The 21005-nt window shown below is 25.7% G+C and overlaps 2 protein-coding genes across 4 annotated transcripts in view; both read right to left on the bottom strand.

The window, feature by feature from the left end:
* LOC113559603 (calpain-A-like) overlaps positions 1–3748 on the bottom strand; it is a 43171-nt gene extending 39423 nt beyond the window's left edge. Inside the window, exon 1 of the mRNA XM_026965344.1 lies at positions 3394–3748. Within this exon, the coding sequence (XP_026821145.1) occupies positions 3394–3494 (101 nt within the window). The 5' untranslated portion in view covers positions 3495–3748. The remainder of the gene's footprint in view (positions 1–3393) is intronic.
* Positions 3749–6084: 2336 nt separating this feature from the next.
* On the bottom strand, positions 6085–20095 carry LOC113559632 (glycerophosphocholine phosphodiesterase GPCPD1-like). 3 transcript variants are annotated; one of them, XM_026965381.1, is made up of 17 exons: positions 19557–20093; positions 18359–18618; positions 15619–15788; positions 15378–15541; positions 15157–15318; positions 14475–14582; positions 14238–14397; positions 14015–14156; positions 13071–13302; positions 11703–11861; positions 11456–11586; positions 11257–11392; positions 10902–11062; positions 9773–9923; positions 8068–8192; positions 7894–7965; positions 6085–6602 (listed from the first exon to the last, which is right to left on the bottom strand). In XM_026965381.1, the coding sequence occupies exons 2-17, from the start codon at positions 18604–18606 to the stop codon at positions 6590–6592; spliced, it is 2334 nt and encodes a 777-aa protein (XP_026821182.1). In that variant the 5' UTR covers positions 18607–18618; positions 19557–20093; the 3' UTR covers positions 6085–6589. The 3 variants fall into 3 exon arrangements, with proteins under 3 accessions (XP_026821182.1, XP_026821183.1, XP_026821184.1); XM_026965382.1 differs by lacking the exon at positions 19557–20093 and adding an exon at positions 19411–19428; XM_026965383.1 differs by lacking the exon at positions 6085–6602 and having other exon boundaries at positions 7890–7965; positions 19557–20095.
* Positions 20096–21005: the final 910 nt, after the last annotated feature.

A 21005-nucleotide genomic window follows, 5' to 3' on the forward strand; every position in this document is an offset into this window, starting at 1 on the left:
TAAAAAATTACGCCAGCACCAACACATAGCGTTGGGAGTGTGGAATTTGTCTTGTACAAATAGTTGACATTTATCAAAATAATAATTATTGAAACAATCTTTTTGTCTAGAATGTCTAGATCAATTCGTCAATAAGGTTATCAATTTTCGGGGGATTAATTAAACTTGAAAAAAAAATTTATATTCAAATTTATAATTGCTATTCGTCAATTACAAAACAGTTTAATTCACCAAAGAGAAAAATATCGGTTAATATTTGCATAGATATTTTTGAGATTATATAATTCATGATTGTAAAAATTGTATTTATCAAAGTAGGTATTATTTATAATTTTTAAATGTTCTCAACAAATATATCCGAGCTAACATGACTCAAAGCCGATTAACAAATTTAGCAATGGATATGGAAAGATATTGCAGTAGATACTATATTTATCAATGTTCAATATTTGTATATAATTATAAGTTGTAAAAGCAAATACAATTTTTTTAATGTATTGTGATAACTAATACATAAGTAATAAATTACTGAAATTGTTCAATCGTGTTTCAAATTATATTGCGATAATTACGTGATATAGTTACAATTTATTTTAATATAGGTGCATACGTTTCTAATGGATATGAATTTTAACTTTTATAATATTAATATCTATCTTAATAGATATAAAATTTAACTCAAAACATTTCTCATAGGCTCTGTATTCTATATAGTAGTAACCTTCTTTTTGAAAAATGCAATTACTTTTTTTAGAATTAAAATATGAACATTAAAACTATATCTAATTTAGTATTAATACAGTTATAATAAATATTAAACTAAAACTTTAAAATAATTTTTAATTAGTTGAACTATAACAATATGAAATAGTTCGATCGCATGCATAAACCATCGTGTTTTTATTAAATAGATAGAGTATTTTTATTTTTTAAATAAATCAATCAGTGGCGCCAAAATAAGTTACCAAGTAATGCAATTAAATGTGTTCTTGAGAGGAGATGGATATAAATAACTGATGTCACATAAAAGTTTAATATATATTTTATAATAATTCATTATTGTAATTATTGAAATAATTAGAATCATTTTTTTTTTTTTAATTATCTTTTATACAGTTTCAAATCTTTTTATAAATTTTAGTAGGACATGTAATAAAAAAAAAAATTAATTCGTTAATTTTTCAATTTTTGGGATAGATGCCTACAAAATTGTTGGCAAACATAGTTAAATATTTTTAACTTTAACATACTCTAATTCAAAAAAATATACTTGTGTTGGTGGAATCGATACTTATTGTCGGAACGATAAATGTCCCCACACAAATCCAAAGTTTGGTTAGTTAATATTAATTTATTATATGAATGAAAAAATACAATGAATACATTTTTCGATCACTTACACAGATCTTATTTTACAAATCAATTATTAAATACGCGGTAAATATACCAGTGTCCAGTGCGGATAGGTTAGGTCACAGATAGCATAATTTTGAACGATAGCCCAAATAATCAAAAAGTCTTATGACTTAAAACTTCTTACTTTATATCAATCAGACTATCAGGCATAATCCCATAAGATATTTGTTAAAAACCGTCTGACGCGGGCAGGAACCATCCGAGCAACATTCTTTGTAAGATACCAACACCAAGTATGAAGAGAACTTTTTATGTTATTTTTGTTTCACCGATATTACAAAATTAAAAATGTTATTATATTTTAAAAGCCATAAAATTGAAAATCAAATAACATTACATAGTCAATGTTTCCTTTTTGTGGTGATGACAATTTTATTTAATTTTTATGTATAATTGCAGTAGCTTTATCGATTCTTTTTCAAGTAAAATAGTTTTTTAAAAAGAGTCTTCAGAGCTCAAACCAACCAAATATGACTTGAGACCACGCCTTGAAAATTACTTAAAATTACTTAGGATTTAAACATTAAAATTTTTTCTTAAGTTCCATTAAAATTGCCTATATCAAACGCCTTATAAAGCAGGTGTGCATGAATGGAGTCCTTTAATAGACCATACATTTACTAGTTAACTTCCTTCTTTTGGGTTTAATGATGAAAAATAAAAATGTAAAAACAATTCATGACCTAGTCACTAATTTTACAAAATTTTTTTTTTCTATTAGTGCCTACTAGGCCTAATAACACTAATCATCGTGTTAAAAATGCACTTCCTTTTTTTTTACATACTGTTAGGTATATTGTAAATAATTACATGTTAGTGTCTTTTAAATGATAACGTAAAGAAATAATTATTGGTATTTGCTATTACATAGCAAAGTTAAACAAATAATATAATTTAATTTATTTTTTTTAACCACATATCTCCGTGATTGTGGATACATTCTATTATATATTACTTATGTATGATTGGCATTCGTGCAACATACAATCTACCGAACGACAAACATCTACCATGATAATTGTGATCTGCCCCATACTGTAATATTTTATTCTACAAACTTTATTACAATAATACAATTATAACTTATTTTTAAGTTGCTTGTCAATAAACTATTAAAATGTTTATAAAATAAAGTGGTATAATATATTTTTTTTTTTTAAATTTGTAAAATAAAATAAGTATAGGATAATATTATTAGTTTAAAATTTTTAAATAGCACTGCAGTTATAATTTTTTTTTTTTTTTAATATAACCGTACACTTTACGAATACCTGTATTAAATCGATAAAAATATCATCAGATTTATGAATTGATTTGTACCAGGTATCAATTAAATTACCATGTAACATTTCACATTTGACGATTCGTCCTATGCATTTTTCGCAAAATTTTAATTTTTAAATTGTCGATTAATTTGACGTGTTACATACATTATAGTACACGGTAGATCACATATATTACGTAAATCGTAATCGTGTAAAATAAATAATGTAATTTATATGAAAGTCGCTGCAAAAGTCTAAAATGTGTTATATGCCCCTCCCTTGAGCAAAATCGTGACTGAATATAAAAATGGCCATAACCCGTTTAAAAGTTGAAATTTCGTTAAAAACAAACAAACAAAGACAATGTTCTTGCCCTTACAGGCTTTGAATCGATTTATTCAAACACATAGGTAATAGTAAAGGTAAAACAACACACGGCGTCCTCTTAACGTTTTTTACACGTTTGGTGTTTGAACTTTCAAACTACTCAACTGAAAAATGCCAAGTAGTGTTATTTAAGAGTAGACGCAGCAAACAAGTGAAAATTGGATAAATTAAAATTTAAAATTGACAAAAAATATAATTTTTATATAATTTTTTAACTATTGCCTTGCCATATTTCGGCATTATAGGTATATATGCACTACGAAAATATCATCAAATAAATGTGCACGAGTATAGTAGTAGGTAATATTATAAGCGATCAACGTACACGGAGTAGAGAGACGGCGGACGGAAGTCATTGTAAAACCCTGAGTTTTCGGGTCTCTTGGACTTGACGATCGGCACGTGTTGTACGGGGTAAGCGGGCATGGCGCGGCACCGATGTGCTTATAAACAATATCGTCGGTGTATTATAATTTATAATGTACTATAATATATTCGTGGGCACGGGAACTTTATAAAGCAACAAGTTAAAACGCCGAAAACGGTACAATATTTCACGCGAACTCGGACACTCGGGCCTCAGCGATAAACGCGCCTGCTCACACTCTGTATAGTACTATGGAAAACAATGATTTTGGATTAAATTCTCGAAATCGCGTTAAATTTTGTTGTTGTCGCGACGGCGGCGCGTGTACGCGGCTGACTGAACGAGACCTCTCCACGGGAGAGTATATGGCAATCGCGAGACGTTCGTATAACACAATATATGTACATAAGCGAGAATCGGCGAGAGACCTAAAAATAACCGAGCCGCCCTACAATGTTATTACTATTACTATTATTATTATTATTATTACTTCATGCTGAGCGCCCCGACGACAGCGTCTCGTTGGCGTCATAATAATAATATACTACCGAATACATATATATATATATATAAATACACTATTCATTATTATGTAATGAACCGCCTATTTGAGAAACGATGCAAGTCGCAAAATATTGACAATCGAGATAGAATAATGCGTAGAGTGTGTGAACGTTTAAAAAAAACAAAATGAAATTTAATTTTAAGATGGTGTGACCAAATAATAATCAATAAAATCAGTCTATTGCAGTAGTCATCTACTATAGCTTATACTCTATAGGTACTCCTTTTTACAGTGGATATTTTAACTAATATACTAATATACCAGAGAAAATTTTTTGTCACCTAGAAATGATGATATATTTAATTACTGGGCGACAACGATTTTTTGTAAAAATTACAATGTTTGAAATTATTATATAATTTATTTAATAATATTATTTCTTATGTGTAATACTGTAATGTTATTTATATATATCATAATGTTTTTAATAGTTTGAATTTGGAATTACAAATTTAATAATTATTGAGAATGGAAAACCGTGTGACCGTTCACCATAGGTACCCAATACCCATGTAGAATAACAATGCAAGAAAGCAATTTATTACACATGACAATGCGATATGTTTCATCTAGTCTTCAGTCGTCCCGGCAATTATCTACAAATCAATTGTTTTCAATTTTATTTTAGATATTATTCCTACAAATTGTTGGCAAATTTTTATTTCTCTTTAAACCTTTTAACGGTTTAAACTAAGTCACAACGCCCCCCCCCCTAAAAAATTGTCGCCGGAGCAACTGCCCACTTTGCCACTCCACCCCTCCCCTTAACACGGCACTGTATATACATCATACTCGCAATTCGCTAAGGATGGCTTGGTCTAACACACGTGTAAAACGTATATAGGTACCGAATTTTTACCGCAGTTTATGTATGTGTAGTTAATAGAAACGGAGCAAATCGTATTGGTAGGGGATATAAACTATGCTCGAACGAAGTTTTTCTTTTTTTAAACCAGTTACATAAATTTAAAAAAATTAATTATTTAATTTTTAATTACTTATATATTATAATTTATTTTAAAATTAAAATATAGTGACATTTTGCTATCATAGTCCATAGGCTACAGCATAGCATACAAATAGGTAGTTGAAAACATTCACCGTGTAGTTAGGTGGTTAATATAGAGAATAAAGACAAGTGAAATACATAAATTGTACTAATTTATTTGCTAAATAATAAAAGAATACGATTAATACGAATAACACGGAATATAGTCACAGTGAAATAGTACAATTTAAGTTATTAATTGTAGGCGGAAACATATTCTGTCACAACAGCAATAATTGGACGGCTATAAGTAATCTTTTTAATAAAAAAAATAAACATTTAAGTTAGTTTACTACATATTTATCATGTAATATCTGGTGAAATCTTGCAGTGAAATTATAAATTTCTTTACCTATAATGTAATGTTATATTTTATCTAAAAATTGCAAAAATATATTCTTAATTTTTTTATTATACTCTCTTGTGTGCATTTATATGTATAATGAGAAAATTCAATTTTAAATTTAGTTTTAAGTGAAATGAAACACATTTGTAGATCATTATTCACTTTTAGTGTTCAGTGAACTTTTTAGACATATATGAAATATTAGAAGTCCTCAAATCTAATAATCAAATTGTTTTATTTGAAAAATACTCTTTTTCTAAATATTAAATATTTTTTTATGAAATCATTAAACAGTTAACATTTTGAAAATAGGTGCTAATTTGTTTAGAAATATAGAAATTTACAAATAAATTAATAAAATGGGATAGTAATTTAGATATTACAAGTACTAATATACACTGACCCTCTATCATCATCAGTAGCGATAACAAAATTAAATTTAAATGTTGAAAAAATAAGAATAATATAAGTTGCATACACAAAATAACACCAAATATAGTATTAAAATAGAAAACAATAACAGTATTATTGTCGATTTTCCATTTTGAACTACTTTAAGCACTGTAATAAAAGGTACAGGTAAATAATAAAACAACCAATAATATGATCAACAATATAATCGCCAAATAGTTATTAATAATATAATTAAAAAATCACCAAATAATATTTCATAATCATAAAAATGACAAATAATAATTAATAATATAAAATAATGGTTCTGTATGAAAATATTTTTATAATAATCAACATGTAATAGTTCATTAACAACTATTATAACTATGCATAAAAAATCCCAGATTTAAGAAATACTGTAATAATTTTGTAAATTGTCAGTTATCACGGCACTGAGCACATACAGGGTAGATTAATAACAATATATAATATATATGAATTTAAATTACAGCACCGCATTTATGCAAAAAAAAATTTAAACATCTATAATTAAATGCTAATATAAATTTAAAAAAAAAATATGTTTTAAAAATATTATGTTTTACTAATTTATTTAACTCTATCAACACTTAAATGTAAGGTTTAAAGCTTATAAATAATTCCCATTCTTATACTGATAAGTTAATCAACAATTATTATTAGTCAATAATATATTAAATAAAACATAATAATATGCTTGTATATTATTTTGATTTTTTTTATATCGTTCCATACTAGATAATGTTTATTTCTGACTAATCTTCTATGTATTAGCCCTGCAAAAAAAAAAAAAAAATATAATAATATTGAGAAAATGGTGATCTCCATCTATTGTTAAGAAATTGTTCTATTTCTATAATATTTATATCAAATAATATAATAAGGATTCTCAAACAGGAAAAAAATTATTTTAAGTATTACCATTAGGTCTGCCATCAATAAACTAGTAAAAAACAATAACAATGATACATGGAAATTCATACAAAATCCTGAATAATAGTTTTTCTAAAGAAAAATAATTAAGTTACATATTTAATATTAATAAGTAATATATTTTAATATACATATAGCAGATACTAAATATTTGTAAACACCTAGTCATATATTTTAAATCAATTTGAGATAAAATGTAAGTTAAATTGTGTTAAAAGTAAAGGAAGCATAATAAGACATTAATTGAAAAAAACCGATGTGTGCAATACTATTATATATATATTTTCTACACAATAATATATACAATCTGTACAGTTGATGCACAATAAGCATATTTGATAAAAGCTATACTACATGAGTACTTGATAAGAAGTCACCCACTAGTGGCACTTAACTGGATGTTGTATGAATCTAACTATATATTATATATATACTATTTTTTTTTCTTAGATTAGTTGCTAACAAGTCACGACACCAGCTACTTTTAAGATGACACCTGGGGTTGCCAGGTTATGGTTGGGTGGTTTTTAATGAGTGGATTTTGGTGAGTCTGTAGATAGGCATGAAAGATTTTGTAGAAACATGTAGCTTCTTCTGTCACGGTTTTAATTGACAGGTCTCTATGTAAAGTATAATTAGAAACAAAGGGTGGAGCATTAGTTAATTTCCTAAGGGCAATATTCTGAAATTATTGAATTTTGTTGGTATTGGACACTTTTGCCGTACCCCATAGTTGAGTACCATATGTCCATAGAGGTCTGAGTAAAGTTTTATACATAAGAACTTTAATTTTTAATTTGGAAAGTTTATTATTTGTGAGTAGAGTTTGTAGCTTGCGAAGACGGGCGTTTAAGGCTAGTCTTTTAATACAGATATGGCTATTCCAAGTGAGGCGCTTATCCAAGTTAAGTCCTAGATATCTAACTGTGTAAGATGTGGGAAAATACTATTATGTACATAAAAGATATAAATAATTTTCATTTAACTCTCATAACACAATTAAAGTTTGTAAAGGTCAGTCTTCCTTTCAGTATCTAAACATAGTGATAATGATTATACTTTTACACTGTATGTTGCACGTAGACGCAACAAGGAGAACAAAATACAAATTTTTTTAACAATTCTATTACTTACTTAGATTTTTTGGATTTAGTTGGTTTAACATCAGATTCCAATGTACCATCAATACAATCTTCATTGTCCAATCTATTTACAAGCATGTTTAATATATTAAATACATTATCAATTATTTATTTAAAATAAAATATTAAATATTATAAAATGTATAGAGCACTATAGAAACATTACCTCTGTTTCTTTGATGGCATCTTACAATCATTTATTTTTTCATTCCATAATGTTTCAGTCGAAGAACATTGATTCTTAAAATTGGCTTTACCAACATCCATGAAATATCTATTATTATCTTTTTCCTAAAATACAATTCCATTTATTATAATTTATTAAATATATAGATTATACATGAATGCATTTTTAATTATTTTAATCTTTAATCTTATAAGCAGTGTTCAAGAATTAAAGCATTTATTGACATTATTTTAAATATTTACTTTAATATATACACTATGATACTAAGTTTAAAATCATTAAGCTAGGAAAAATGTATTTATAGTTATAAATCAAATCACATTAGACTGGACAATTATTTAATAATACCATAAAATTATTAAAGTATATTAGAGATATTTATATTAGAAAACATAACTAACATTTTACAATTAGCTATTATTTGAAATCTTTAGAAATAAATCAACTATAAATTTTTTTAACAGAAAATATCTTTTGATAATTTTATATTTCAAAATAGTAGATGCAAGGTTAATACCAGTAGATAAGGTTTGATAGTATACTATATTATACTGAATAATTCATTTAACGTAACACTCATAATTTCAAAAACTTCTATCATTTTCATATTGACTACTTGTCAAAAATTTAATTTTTATAAACTGAAATACTCCAAATAATATTCTGCTTGGAGATGAAACTAAAACTTATATTAAAGTATATTCAAAGTAGTAAAATCTTTTAAAAAATGTTATTTTGTAACAACTTAAAATTATGTAAAAGAAATATTTAAAAAAATATAAGTGTTTTCTGAAATAATAAGTTTCATATGTTAAATGAATCACCCTGTAAGTCAGGCTAGGTTAACTGACTTACAGTAATTACATCCCTCTAAAAATAAAATATATTTTTTTTAGTATATTTAAAGTGTATTCATATACATGTATTTAAATATTGAAACCAGTGGAAAAGCATAAAAAGAGATAAAAGAGAATTATACAATATAAACCCTCATATTTATACTTGAAGAATACTTTTTTATTTTCATTTAGCAGTTAGATTCTAACTAGTATATGGTGATTTAGTAATTTAGTAAGTTGCCAATGTGGTGGGATTAACGTAACATATTGTACAGTAATTTTTGTATAGTATGATATATCTCCTCATCGATTAAATATACTATAGATAAACATTTAAGCGATGTAATCATTTCTCACTCATTATTTTAATTTGGATTAGATTCACTGGTGGCACATAGTGGCAGAAGACAAGTAGTTACTTATTTCCCACCTTCTTCGGCAACAATGTGGTACTAGTACACTGAATCCAAATTAAAATATATATGTTAAAAACAATTTATGTTCACACTTATACCAATAGCTAGTTTTATTAGTTTGATTGTAATCCATCAACCATAATTTTATACTTATTATTTTACCATTTTGTAAATATTTTGTGTTAATGTGATGAAATCTTCAACAAATGTAATTATCTAAATAATTATCAATGATGCAAATAATTATTCATATATAAATATAAATTAAAGGTTATTAAAAAAAGATCAATGCTTGTTTTCATTTTAAATATGGTAGATAAATTTCTTTTGTATCAAAAGATTTTAAAACATGCCTACTTGTTTAGTCTACCCAAACTCCCCCGCTGATTTAAATACACACTTAAATTAAATTTACAATATGTAACTAACATTATCTTCCCGTAAATGTGGATCATCATTAATTGATTGTTGGTTGGACAAAAGTATATCATTTTGATCACAATAATTATTGGCAATGAATACATCAGGATTTTCAGCAGAACATGCCATTTTTTTTTTCAACAACTCCATCTTATCCAACCTATGAAATAAAATTTTAATTAATAAATATTAAAATCATTCAATGTTAGAAAAAATAATTTAAAAATGTATAGATGTTTGCAAATTATATAATAAACTAAGGACTAAATAATAAACAAATATTTCAAAATAAGTAGTCTTATTATTAAATATTAGATGATATTTAGGCTAGACTATCAAAAAAGGTTCTAACCTAAAATAGACAAATTTAAGTTAAATAGTAAGTAAAAAGTTACAAGTAGAGTTTACAAATTATATAGAAAAAAATTAAGTATTTTTTCATAATAAAAATTATTAACAATTTTTTTTTAACTGAATATTAACAAAATGACAAAGTAAAATAAAAATAATACATATATAAGAATATTTAATAGAATAAAAGAAAGGGAGTTCATTTAATGATAGAATCTGACAAACGGAAGTTTTTAATTATTTAGGTTAAATTTTTAAAGAATCATGACATCAACATCAATTTAAATATTGAAGTAATTAACAGGCAGTGTTATTGTTGAGAATTGAAACTGATGAAATTGTAATTTTATATTGAACTGTATAAGAAGTTATATTCATATATGTTTATTTAATCCCCTTTAAAATCTATCAATTATTATACATTCTACATTTAGACAGTCTACAATTTGATATTTAAAGTACATAATATAACATTCTAAATAATATTTACGATTTTTATTTATTTCTAATAAAATAATAGTTTGTACTAAACAATACATACATATTAAGTCTATAAGGTTTAAATTAGGATAAAAAATGATTGACTTTATAATAAATTAAATGATAGTAAGTGTAAACCATGAAAAAAGTTACTTTTAAAATTAATTTTTATCTTTTTATCAATGCCCAGCATTGTATGCTAAATTGTTATAAGCAATGTAAACCAATATAAAAACCGTGAGTAATTTTAATCAAATAGTTTGTTTAAATATAAAAGCATTAATAATTATAAATAATAACTTATTACTTATCGTATATAACAGCATTTACGCCTAATTTTTTGAATTTATTAGCTACTTCTTTACAATTATTATCATCTCCCCAACAAAAAAGAGCGAGTCCAGCCTGTTTGACAATATTTACTTGTAATGGGTCACGCAACAAATCTTCAGAGTGAACATTTACTCCCTAAATAGATGTAAACAATATTATTCTAAAGTGAAATAATCTCAAATTTATAATTTAAGTTACATAAAAATAATTTAAATTTAAGCTCAAACACAAGATAAATAATGATAATTATTATTATGTAAATAAATAAAATAAGCTAATATGTTTATTGTATATGATTTATAAATTGAAAATAAAATCAAGAAATTTACCAAAAAATCGTGACAAGTAGCATGGTAAACAGCGTTCTGTATAGTATGACATCTAGGATCAGCATATGTAGGGTATCGCTCAGTAATACCTTGAGTTAAAAACAATATAGGATACCGATTTTGCTTCATTTTAAGCCTATAAAATTATTTTACATGTATTCTATTGTTTATTAATCACTACCAAAGTACCATAACTTACATAGTACAGACATCAGGATGAAAACAAGAAAACACTATACTTCGTGATCCTGCAAATTCAAATGTGGTTTTAAGTATTGTGTCAACAAATAAATTCATATCGAATGGGTTGTCGAGTTCATATGTTCCATCCTGTAAATTTAATGGCCAATTAAATATAAAACAAATACGATTAAGGTCAACAAAAAATTATCATAAAATACAATCATTATATTTATATATATTACATAGCTATAATAAATAATAACCTGAAGTTTCATTGTCCATTTCAATTCAATATTAAATCCAACACTGGGATCAACATCTGTAAATGCTTTCTCAAGTTTTGGAAAAGGTTGATAATCATTTCTAACATCATTTAGAAAATGTGTTTTAGAAAGAATATAAGGTTCTTTGACGTGATAAATCTGTAAAATAATTATAAAACTTGAGAATTTATAAATTACACAATATATTTTCAACTTTAAGCAGTAGCACTTATCTACCTAGTCATTTTTTTTACACTCAATAGGCAACAGTCTTAAAAATAGTTTGCTAGTTTCAAATTGATGGTAATCTAATAAGCCATTTTTTACTATGGTAATTAAACAACCACACTAATTTAAATCATACTTTGGATGGAGAAATAAACCAAACTTATTTAATACATTTTTTAAATATATAACTAACATTTTTAAAGTATTAGAATTTTAATCATAGTTTTTCAATATATATTACGTATTTATTTTAATTTTGATTTTATAATTGTTTGATAATTTAAAATTGTTTAAAAACATTGATTTTACAGTATTAATATATTATATATTATATATGATAATTTTTTAATTCAGAAATATTATTTTTAAACATGTTCACATCAGTAATGTTTCATTCGTAACATGCTGGTAAGCAATATACTATATAACAACCAAAAACATTAATTTATTTTAATTTAATTTTAAATAAATATATAATTTATCAATATTTAAATTGTTTTCAAATAGGGAATACAAATTAAGTTGATTATACAATTGAACAAATATATAGATTAATTTAAAACTAATAACTTAAGCAATTGCTAAATAATTATTAGAAATTATGAATTAATGAGAATTCCACATAATTAAAATAGAAATTGTCTCCAAAATCTTTATATGTCTGGGTTATTCTTTTATTAAAGAACATTATTATTTCAAAAACTATTAACATTTTAGAAAATACTTTTTTCCATATAATTTAATATTGTTATAAAACAGCACTTAAAAAAAACTTAATTACTTACTATTTTTTATTATTCATATTATTTATATATTGTATCATTTTTACTTTTTCAAACTACAAACTACATTCTTAACTTCTTATTCCAAAACAGAATATTTATTGGAACACAAATGTATAAAAAATTAAGTATTTTGAGTTATAAGTATTTAAACTTTTAAGTATAAGTAAGCATAGTGAAGTGGCATAAGAATAACCCAGAAAATGTTGGTCCACTACAACTCAGATTTTAAAACTTATTAAAATATAATTTATTATTTAAAATATTTAAATAAAAGTGTTTATAGTTTTTGAAATAATAAGTCATAATATATTATTATATAATGCATATACATAAATAGTTGATTTTATATAATTACTTTCAGCTTTTGTAGTTGTTCGAAAGAAAAATCTTTCAACGGAATTTGAACCATTTCAACTTCTTCAGCTAAAAGATCATTTTTTGATTTTGTTGCCATTGATACTACAAAATCATGATTAATAATAGGTACTAAATCTTTTGTAAGTTGCACATCAAATTCAACTAAATCAGCCCCTTTATTTGCTGCCTCTTTTAAAGATGCTATTGTATTCTCGCGAATATGTGAACAACTACAACAACAATAATTAAAATGAATAGTTACATTTTGTTTTTAAATTTCCAATCATAAATAATAGATCAGTGTAATATACAAATTGCTGAAAAACAATTTAAAATAAAATATAAAAGATACATTACATAATAGTTTAATATTTATCTATGTCTGATCATAATCACTTATGTAGTCTATATAGCAGTCATTATTTTTGGATTTGTAGAATAGTATAAAGAAAAATACCTTCATAAACAGCACTACATAAAGATAATGAGATCTAAGGGCTTCTATACTCCGTCCACTGAGAGAACAGTAGTGCTCGCGCATCCAAATAAACCAGTACCACTATCTCATGATTAAATTCTCCCACCATGCAGCGACTGATGGTAAATTCCACATTGCTTCCGTTCAGGCAATGCCGTACAACGGAAGCACTTAAGCTGGTATAAAAATGGGAATGCGCGGTAATAGACAATTTATAAATACCATCCAGTTAGATTCTCTTAGTGGACCGAGTATAGTTTTTTGTATTTGTCTAAAAAGATGCAGAACAATAAGAGTGATCTATGCACATGTTTCATTACACTAGAAGATATATAAAAAAAAATTTAGGCCATATTCCATATGACGAAATGCATACGTATTTTGAGACATATAAATATTGGAATTTCCATAGCACTAGTGATTACATACTTAATATTTAAAATTATTATAAAATTAAAACCTACTCTGATAACATTTTTTTAAAAGATGAACCTGATCCTCTATGACCGATATCTAATGGAAAATTGGAACTTTTCCAATCTGTCAATCTCAGTTGTTCTAAAGTGCATTTGATATCTTTAGTTGGTTTTATAATCAAATAATCAACTGTAATTATAAACATAAAAACATTTCAATACTAAAATAAATTACTTTTAGGAACAATAAGGAATATATTAATAAATTTACTTTTAAGTTCTCCTATTGGCCTATGATGGACACTAGTGATAGGACATATAACCATTCCATTGCTATATCTCATATTACTTGGTAGAACATGTGTAAACCCAATATGATAAGGAGGTTCTTCAGAAGATTCTTTATGCAGATAAAAATCAAAAAGATAACCCTGAAAAAATTAGCACATAAGTTTATTATCATTAAAAGACATAAATCAAATATTAATTTTAGAAACAATATACTTACAACACAACTGAAATTGTACATTTTTGTTTGAAATAAATGTAAAGTATTTTCTTGCATAATAGTACCAAACTGATTTTGATGCTTAAAACTATGACCACCAGGAATATCCTAAAATTATTTATTACATGATTTAATAATATTAGTACACTAATTACATAAATAAATTTTAAAAACCATATTAATTTATTATAACAATTTAGTTGCCGTGTGCTGAAGAATAATATAAATTAAGGAATAAAAATATCTCATTTATACTATTAAATGTATGAATGTTTTGTCAGATAAATTGGTATGAGCTATTGTCATACGTAAGAAGTTCAATACCAGTTTCTTAAACGTATAATTTTAATAAAACATAAATCTATTAAATTTTCATAGAATATTAAAATTACAATATTAAAATATATAAATACATATACTTATTACATAGGCATAAAATATAGTTTTAACAAATATTAATTCTTAGCCATGTCTTTGAAGTTTTATTTAAAGTGATTTAAATATTTATTTAATAATTTTAACAAATAGTTAAATACTTAATGCACTTAAATTTTAGTGATAATTTTATTATGAAAAATTACCAATGTTAAAAATGATTAAAATTACAATTTTGGCATATTATTTATTTAAAAGATTAACTTATAATTAACTTTAGCAGAAAACTTAAAAATGTTATACTTACCGCACATTCTACATATGGCCAACCAAATTGTTTCTGAATGTAATCAGTTCCATGTGAGCTTGAATCTTCAAGTATGAAATTACTTGTGTTAGGAGATGTGTCCCCGGTATCAGCTGGCGGTTTAGACAGATGTACAGGTGTCATTTTCACACTAACTAAACTCTAAAAAGTATAAATAATATTCTTAGTGTACAAACTAATTTCTATAATAATTTACATACCATTTTACTTTGTAGTTTAGAGTTCCAGAAAGTAATAGGATTATCAAATAACTTAAACTGAATAGCACATTCTGTAGTCAAAAACCCTTTGCTGATTTTATTTTTATCATTCATACCATACATATCACTTTGTAATGCACAATCACTGCTTGATATTTGGGTTTCTACGATTATCATACATATTATTTTAATATTTTCTATATTTATACTTATATTAAGCTTAACAATATATTGAACACACCATTTTGTACACGTCTAGGTTCCTGTTGAGATTCCCAAGAATGAATAAAAATATGTCTTTGTGTTACAAATTCACCATCAGGTTCAACAATATATGCCATGAAATAACGAAAGAATATTTCTTTTTCTGGTGGCAAATGTACAGACCCAGTCCATACACAGTATTTTCGACTAAAATAATATTAATTAAATTGTATCAATTAAAATAATTAGATAAATTACATGGGTTGTTTAGTATAAGAAAGAATCTATGGTTAAACATAATCATCAGGGGCGGACCCAGGGTTTGGCAGGTCAGTTGATCTACAGTTTTTTCTCAGTAAAATGTGGCCCCTCACTATTACAAATTACATAAATATGTACAATAATACAATAATAAAAAATGAAATAATATTGAATAATAATAATTAATAAAATGTACACAGACTCAAGAACATTTCTATAAAAATATAATTATAAATTTAAAAATATATTATGAATTATGATGTATAGAAAGACGTAAAGGCTGGATATTGAAGTATAAATATTGTGAACAAAATTGTGCGGCCGGCACATATTAACAATAAATATACTTAAATTGAAAAAAATGCGTACCGTACACACAGCTTTCTTAGTCAATACAAAATATACACAGACAGTTTTTCATATAAATATATATGTAACATAATAAACGATTAAAATAATTTGGGAAATATTATTGAGTTTGCTGATGAAAATTTTAAATGTAATACATACTTTGTTATTTTGGATTCTTTTACAATTATATTGAAATACTGTTTTGAAGATTTTAAAAACATCAAATTTTTTTGTTAAAAAATTTAAAGTACTAAATCAAATAAAAGCTTAGATAAAAATCTTACCGAGATAAATTTAATATAAAAGTGAAATACCATTCATTTTGTTTGTTTTAGACGGCTAAAACTTCTCAAAATATACCTTTGCTCAACTATGACTAAAGATCGGCTATCAAATTTAGCAATATTAATCATAGAAAGCAACAAACTAGCATAAACAACCAATTTTAATAACATAATAAGTAGATTTGCATTAATGAAAAATTTTATGTATAAAAAAAAATTAATGATTGTAATATTCTTTACTATGCTTACTTTTATTTTTATATATTATAATAAAAAGACAACTTTATACATGAATTATTTTTGTATTAAATTAGAATTTAGAACTACCTTCTAATGTGAAAATGAAAACTAAAATAAAATAAATATACTACAATTATATGTATACAATCAATAAAATAGTATATATATATATATATATAAATCTTTCTCAAAATCTGAATAAAATTATTTAAATATTTCAGATAAATTTGTTAATTAAATATCAATTTTAGAGCAATAAATAAAAATAACAATTAATTAATAATACTCAAGTTTGTAAGTAAGTTTTAAATTTTACTTAAAACTTGGTTGTGACTTATGTCTCATCTTTTATAACTATATTAAATTTTGGTATTAAAATATAATATAAATAAGGTAAAATGTAAAATAATGTAATATATTATATTATTATGTAATGCATAATTTGTTAAACCTTCTACACATGCAGTGGCCTCTTGTAAGTGATACAAACCCACAGTACTAAAATTCTGAATTCGCCACTGGTAATCATACAAGGTTTAATGATTAATTAACATAATGTATATTTATAAAAAAAAATAAAGATACTTAATTGAAATTAATAATTAGCTAAATTTCAGTAATAATATAAAAATTATGTATATTTGTGCAACTTTCCTGGAATTAAAAAATGTAATGTGTTTTGTTCTGGTTTAATATTAAATGTAGAATTATAAATGTATAGCATACTTAATAAAAAATTAACAAAATAATTAGAAAAAAAAACTTTTTAGATTATTCACTGCTATTAGCAGACAAGTCAAAACTTGTCAGTGTGCCAGAAGTAGCTTGTAGACTGTACTTTTAATACTGCTGGATTAGAGTATCATGGTATAAGATACATAAATAAAATCTGTATGTATATATGATATTGGTATAATTTGAAAAAAAATATGGCATACAATCGACATTTATTCATTATAACATTTGTAATAAAGATCATATTGTAAAGTTTACAATGTTAATTAGAATAGATGCTACCTTTTATATGTCTAATAAAAGCAATAGATAATGGTAACTATTTTAATAAAGTCAACTTTTAGAATATTATCATCAACAAAAAAAAAACAATCAAATTTCCAGATTGGACATATTATACCTACATACCAATGTTCATTTACTTGTTATACATTAACAAGACATTAGAATACCATGAAATAAATTTGAATATAATTTTATTTTAAATATCGTTAAATGCAGTCGTCTATAAAAGTTTTAAGTACTATTAATAATATATTTAATTATGATATGCTAAAATTTCAATTATAATACTATAAGTTTTGGAAATTACCAAGAATAAAATTTAAATTTATCATTTTTAATTTAATCATATTATACTATATAGTATATGTTTAACTATAAATAATTTTACTAAATATAAATAGATGGAATTCAATTAATATTTAATACTGATATTACATGAATTTCTTTTCCTATAGTTAAATTTAACTAAAATTATACATACAAAAGAAAATCCAATGAAAATTATAGGTACAAAAGTGAAAATTTAAAAATTTTCCATATTTAAATGTATATTGGATAGTTAATTAGAATATTATACCTATGTCAACATGATCATTATTTTGATAAATATGATCAACTTACTTTTTTCTTATACGTATTACATTTGTGTTATTTAGAACAAACGCCTTGTTCACTTCCCAATCACCTAGGGTTGAGCAATTACCAGAAACACAAATATATTGACCAGTTATTGTTTCAGCTTCAACAGTGAATGTTTTGAGTATTGTCTTTTCCATTTCTTTAGACGATCTTGGTACTGAATCTGATCTGGACTTTGTATCTGATGACTGCTTGGCGTCAATTTGGTCTTGTTCAAACCACTGTTGCATATTATCTAATATCTATATATTCAACAAAATTGTTAAGGACATATGAAAAAAATACATTTTATACTGATATCTAATGTTTACTGTCTTAACTAATTCACCTAATAGGAAAATTATAAATATTTGATATGGCTTAAATCATTTTGTAAAAGCCATTGAGATAAATATTTAATATTAATAGTGAGGCTAATGAGTGTTAATAATGAGGCAAATAACAATTAAAGCTTATAATACCGAGACAATTGATAATATAATACCTAACATAAATTACAATTATCATATTGAATAGTAACAATTAAAAAATTATTTTATTATTTATTTTCCTGTCAAATATCTAGTTGGATTCAATTTTTTTAATTTTAACTTCTTATACCTACTATGTATACACTAAATGTAAAAGTCATGATTAACTCTTTGTCCTAAGTGAATGCAGCGAATGTGGCAAAAAGCATTATAGCTTGTATATCGCTGAATTCAAAGCACAGTGTTGTGGTCAGATAGAAATTGCACATACTCGCTGCATTTACGTAGGACATAGTGTAATATTTATAAAATATAAACAGTAATAAAATATTTACGCATTAGCTTGTCCTATAAACAAACGTTTGTAAGAACTTAATATTTTTTGAAAAACTATAGCCCTGTCAATCAATCTTAGTTTTAATAATTTATCATGAGGCGTTTTACGCTAGGAATCGCTGGCGTTTTTAAATAAAAACAAAACTAATAAGACAAAACATCTAAACTATAAATAATATCAATTGTCCACGAAAGACACGGTTTACAACATAAATACATTATACCTACAAATAATTTCAAAATACTAAAATGACGATGGACGAGTATTGTGCCTTTTAACCATAGCGGACTAGGGAAGTTTAAAACATTTGAAAATGCCGTAAATGACAATGAAATACAATAAACGTAAAACACCGTGGTTTTCACACTGTTACCTCGAAACAACGTCAAAGTCCAAATGAATCCGTGATGCTACCGCGTCCGATGGTTTTTGAAAACTGATAAAATGACCGGGCCTCTACACGTCTTGTGCCGTTTGGCGAGTACTTTTGTACGGGAATATTTAAACGGAAAATACTACCTCCGGCCGCCGCCTTCACAGTGCCAACCTCGTCTGTATCGTTCGTCTTTCGGTCGCGATTAACCGATGACTTGGAAAAGGAGGGAATGGGCGACACCCGCGCTCCGCCAAATGATACGCGACACGCACGTCGTCGTCGTTGTCATCATTATCGTCGTACGATAACCGAACGCGCGCTGGTCTTATCGCCAGAGATTCGGTGTTGTATTGCCAGAGGGACGAGGCGACACTTGGGCAACGCGCCGTCTCGAGTGCGAAGTAGGTACTTGAAAAATAAATAATATAATAATAATAATAAAAACCGTGTACCGGTGAATAGTCACACAGAGAATGGCGTGAAACGTTGTTGACGGGACGAATACGAATTTTCAAACCGCAAGTCCACGACACTACTTAGTCTTAGTACTTGGCATTTTACTACTTTGGCGGCGACTTTGTTCGAACGGTTACACTGGTCCGCGCGTAATCCTACCGACTGATTGGTCCCCACCATCACGCGACGATAAACATTATAATAATATTATCTACTATAATCTGTGATATTATCTATGATGTGATTAAGCACTTATTTCGTCCGTGGAGGTACCAAAAACAAGCTAAGAAGACGTGTTTACTGTTTACTTATTTAGCAGTTATTGTTTAGCTTTTGCTAAAAATCGTTTTGGCTATTTTTAAAATCGAAAACCGTAGATCCTAGTCGGACGCGTAAAGCAAAAAAAAACACTATGACTTTTTCGATTGTTTCTGGTATATATTATATAACACAAAAAATATTATATGTATAATATTATCTATAATACATTTTCGTTTTGGTCAGTTTAGTGATTTACGTTTTACATCAATGGACACCACAGTATTACAATAAACTACGGGTATATCAGGTTTATACTTCATGGTTTTTTGGTACCGTCAGAAAAACTCGCTGATTATTGTTTTTGGTTGGTGTGTTACTGTATTGTAGTATCGAAAATTTTATACAATATTACGATATATACCAAAGTCCCACACTAAAATATCAAACCAGATTCATAAACTAATTTTTATTATTTATTTTTCTATTTAGACATTTACCTGAATTATTTATCTGGTAAAATGAATTTTAAAAGTTACCGAGTATACTTGTAATCTACTCATCATTAAACTTTTGTAAATAATCTACTTGTTAATATAAGGTTGTACAAAGAAAAAAAGGTATGAAAGATAAACAATCAACACTTAAAAGTGATTTAATAGCATAAAAGTTCATTCTATGTTTGCTTAGTACTTGAATGTTATATAATGTGAAGTGTAAAGTATGGCTAAG

The sequence above is a fragment of the Rhopalosiphum maidis genome, chromosome 3 (assembly GCF_003676215.2).
Source record: "Rhopalosiphum maidis isolate BTI-1 chromosome 3, ASM367621v3, whole genome shotgun sequence".
NCBI classification, from domain to species: domain Eukaryota; kingdom Metazoa; phylum Arthropoda; class Insecta; order Hemiptera; family Aphididae; genus Rhopalosiphum; species Rhopalosiphum maidis.

What these genes read in the sequence shown, in the direction of transcription:
- LOC113559632 (XM_026965381.1), bottom strand. Translation starts at nt 18,606, where the DNA reads ATGCAACAGTGGTTTGAACAAGACCAAATTGACGCCAAGCAGTCATCA. An exon ending in AATGGACAATGAAACTTCAG is followed by an intron (nt 11,587 to 11,702) that starts GTTATTATTTAT and finishes TTAAATTTACAG; the next exon opens with GATGGAACATATGAACTCGA. An exon ending in CACATTTACGGGAAGATAAT is followed by an intron (nt 8,193 to 9,772) that starts GTTAGTTACATA and finishes ATTGTATTTTAG; the next exon opens with GAAAAAGATAATAATAGATA.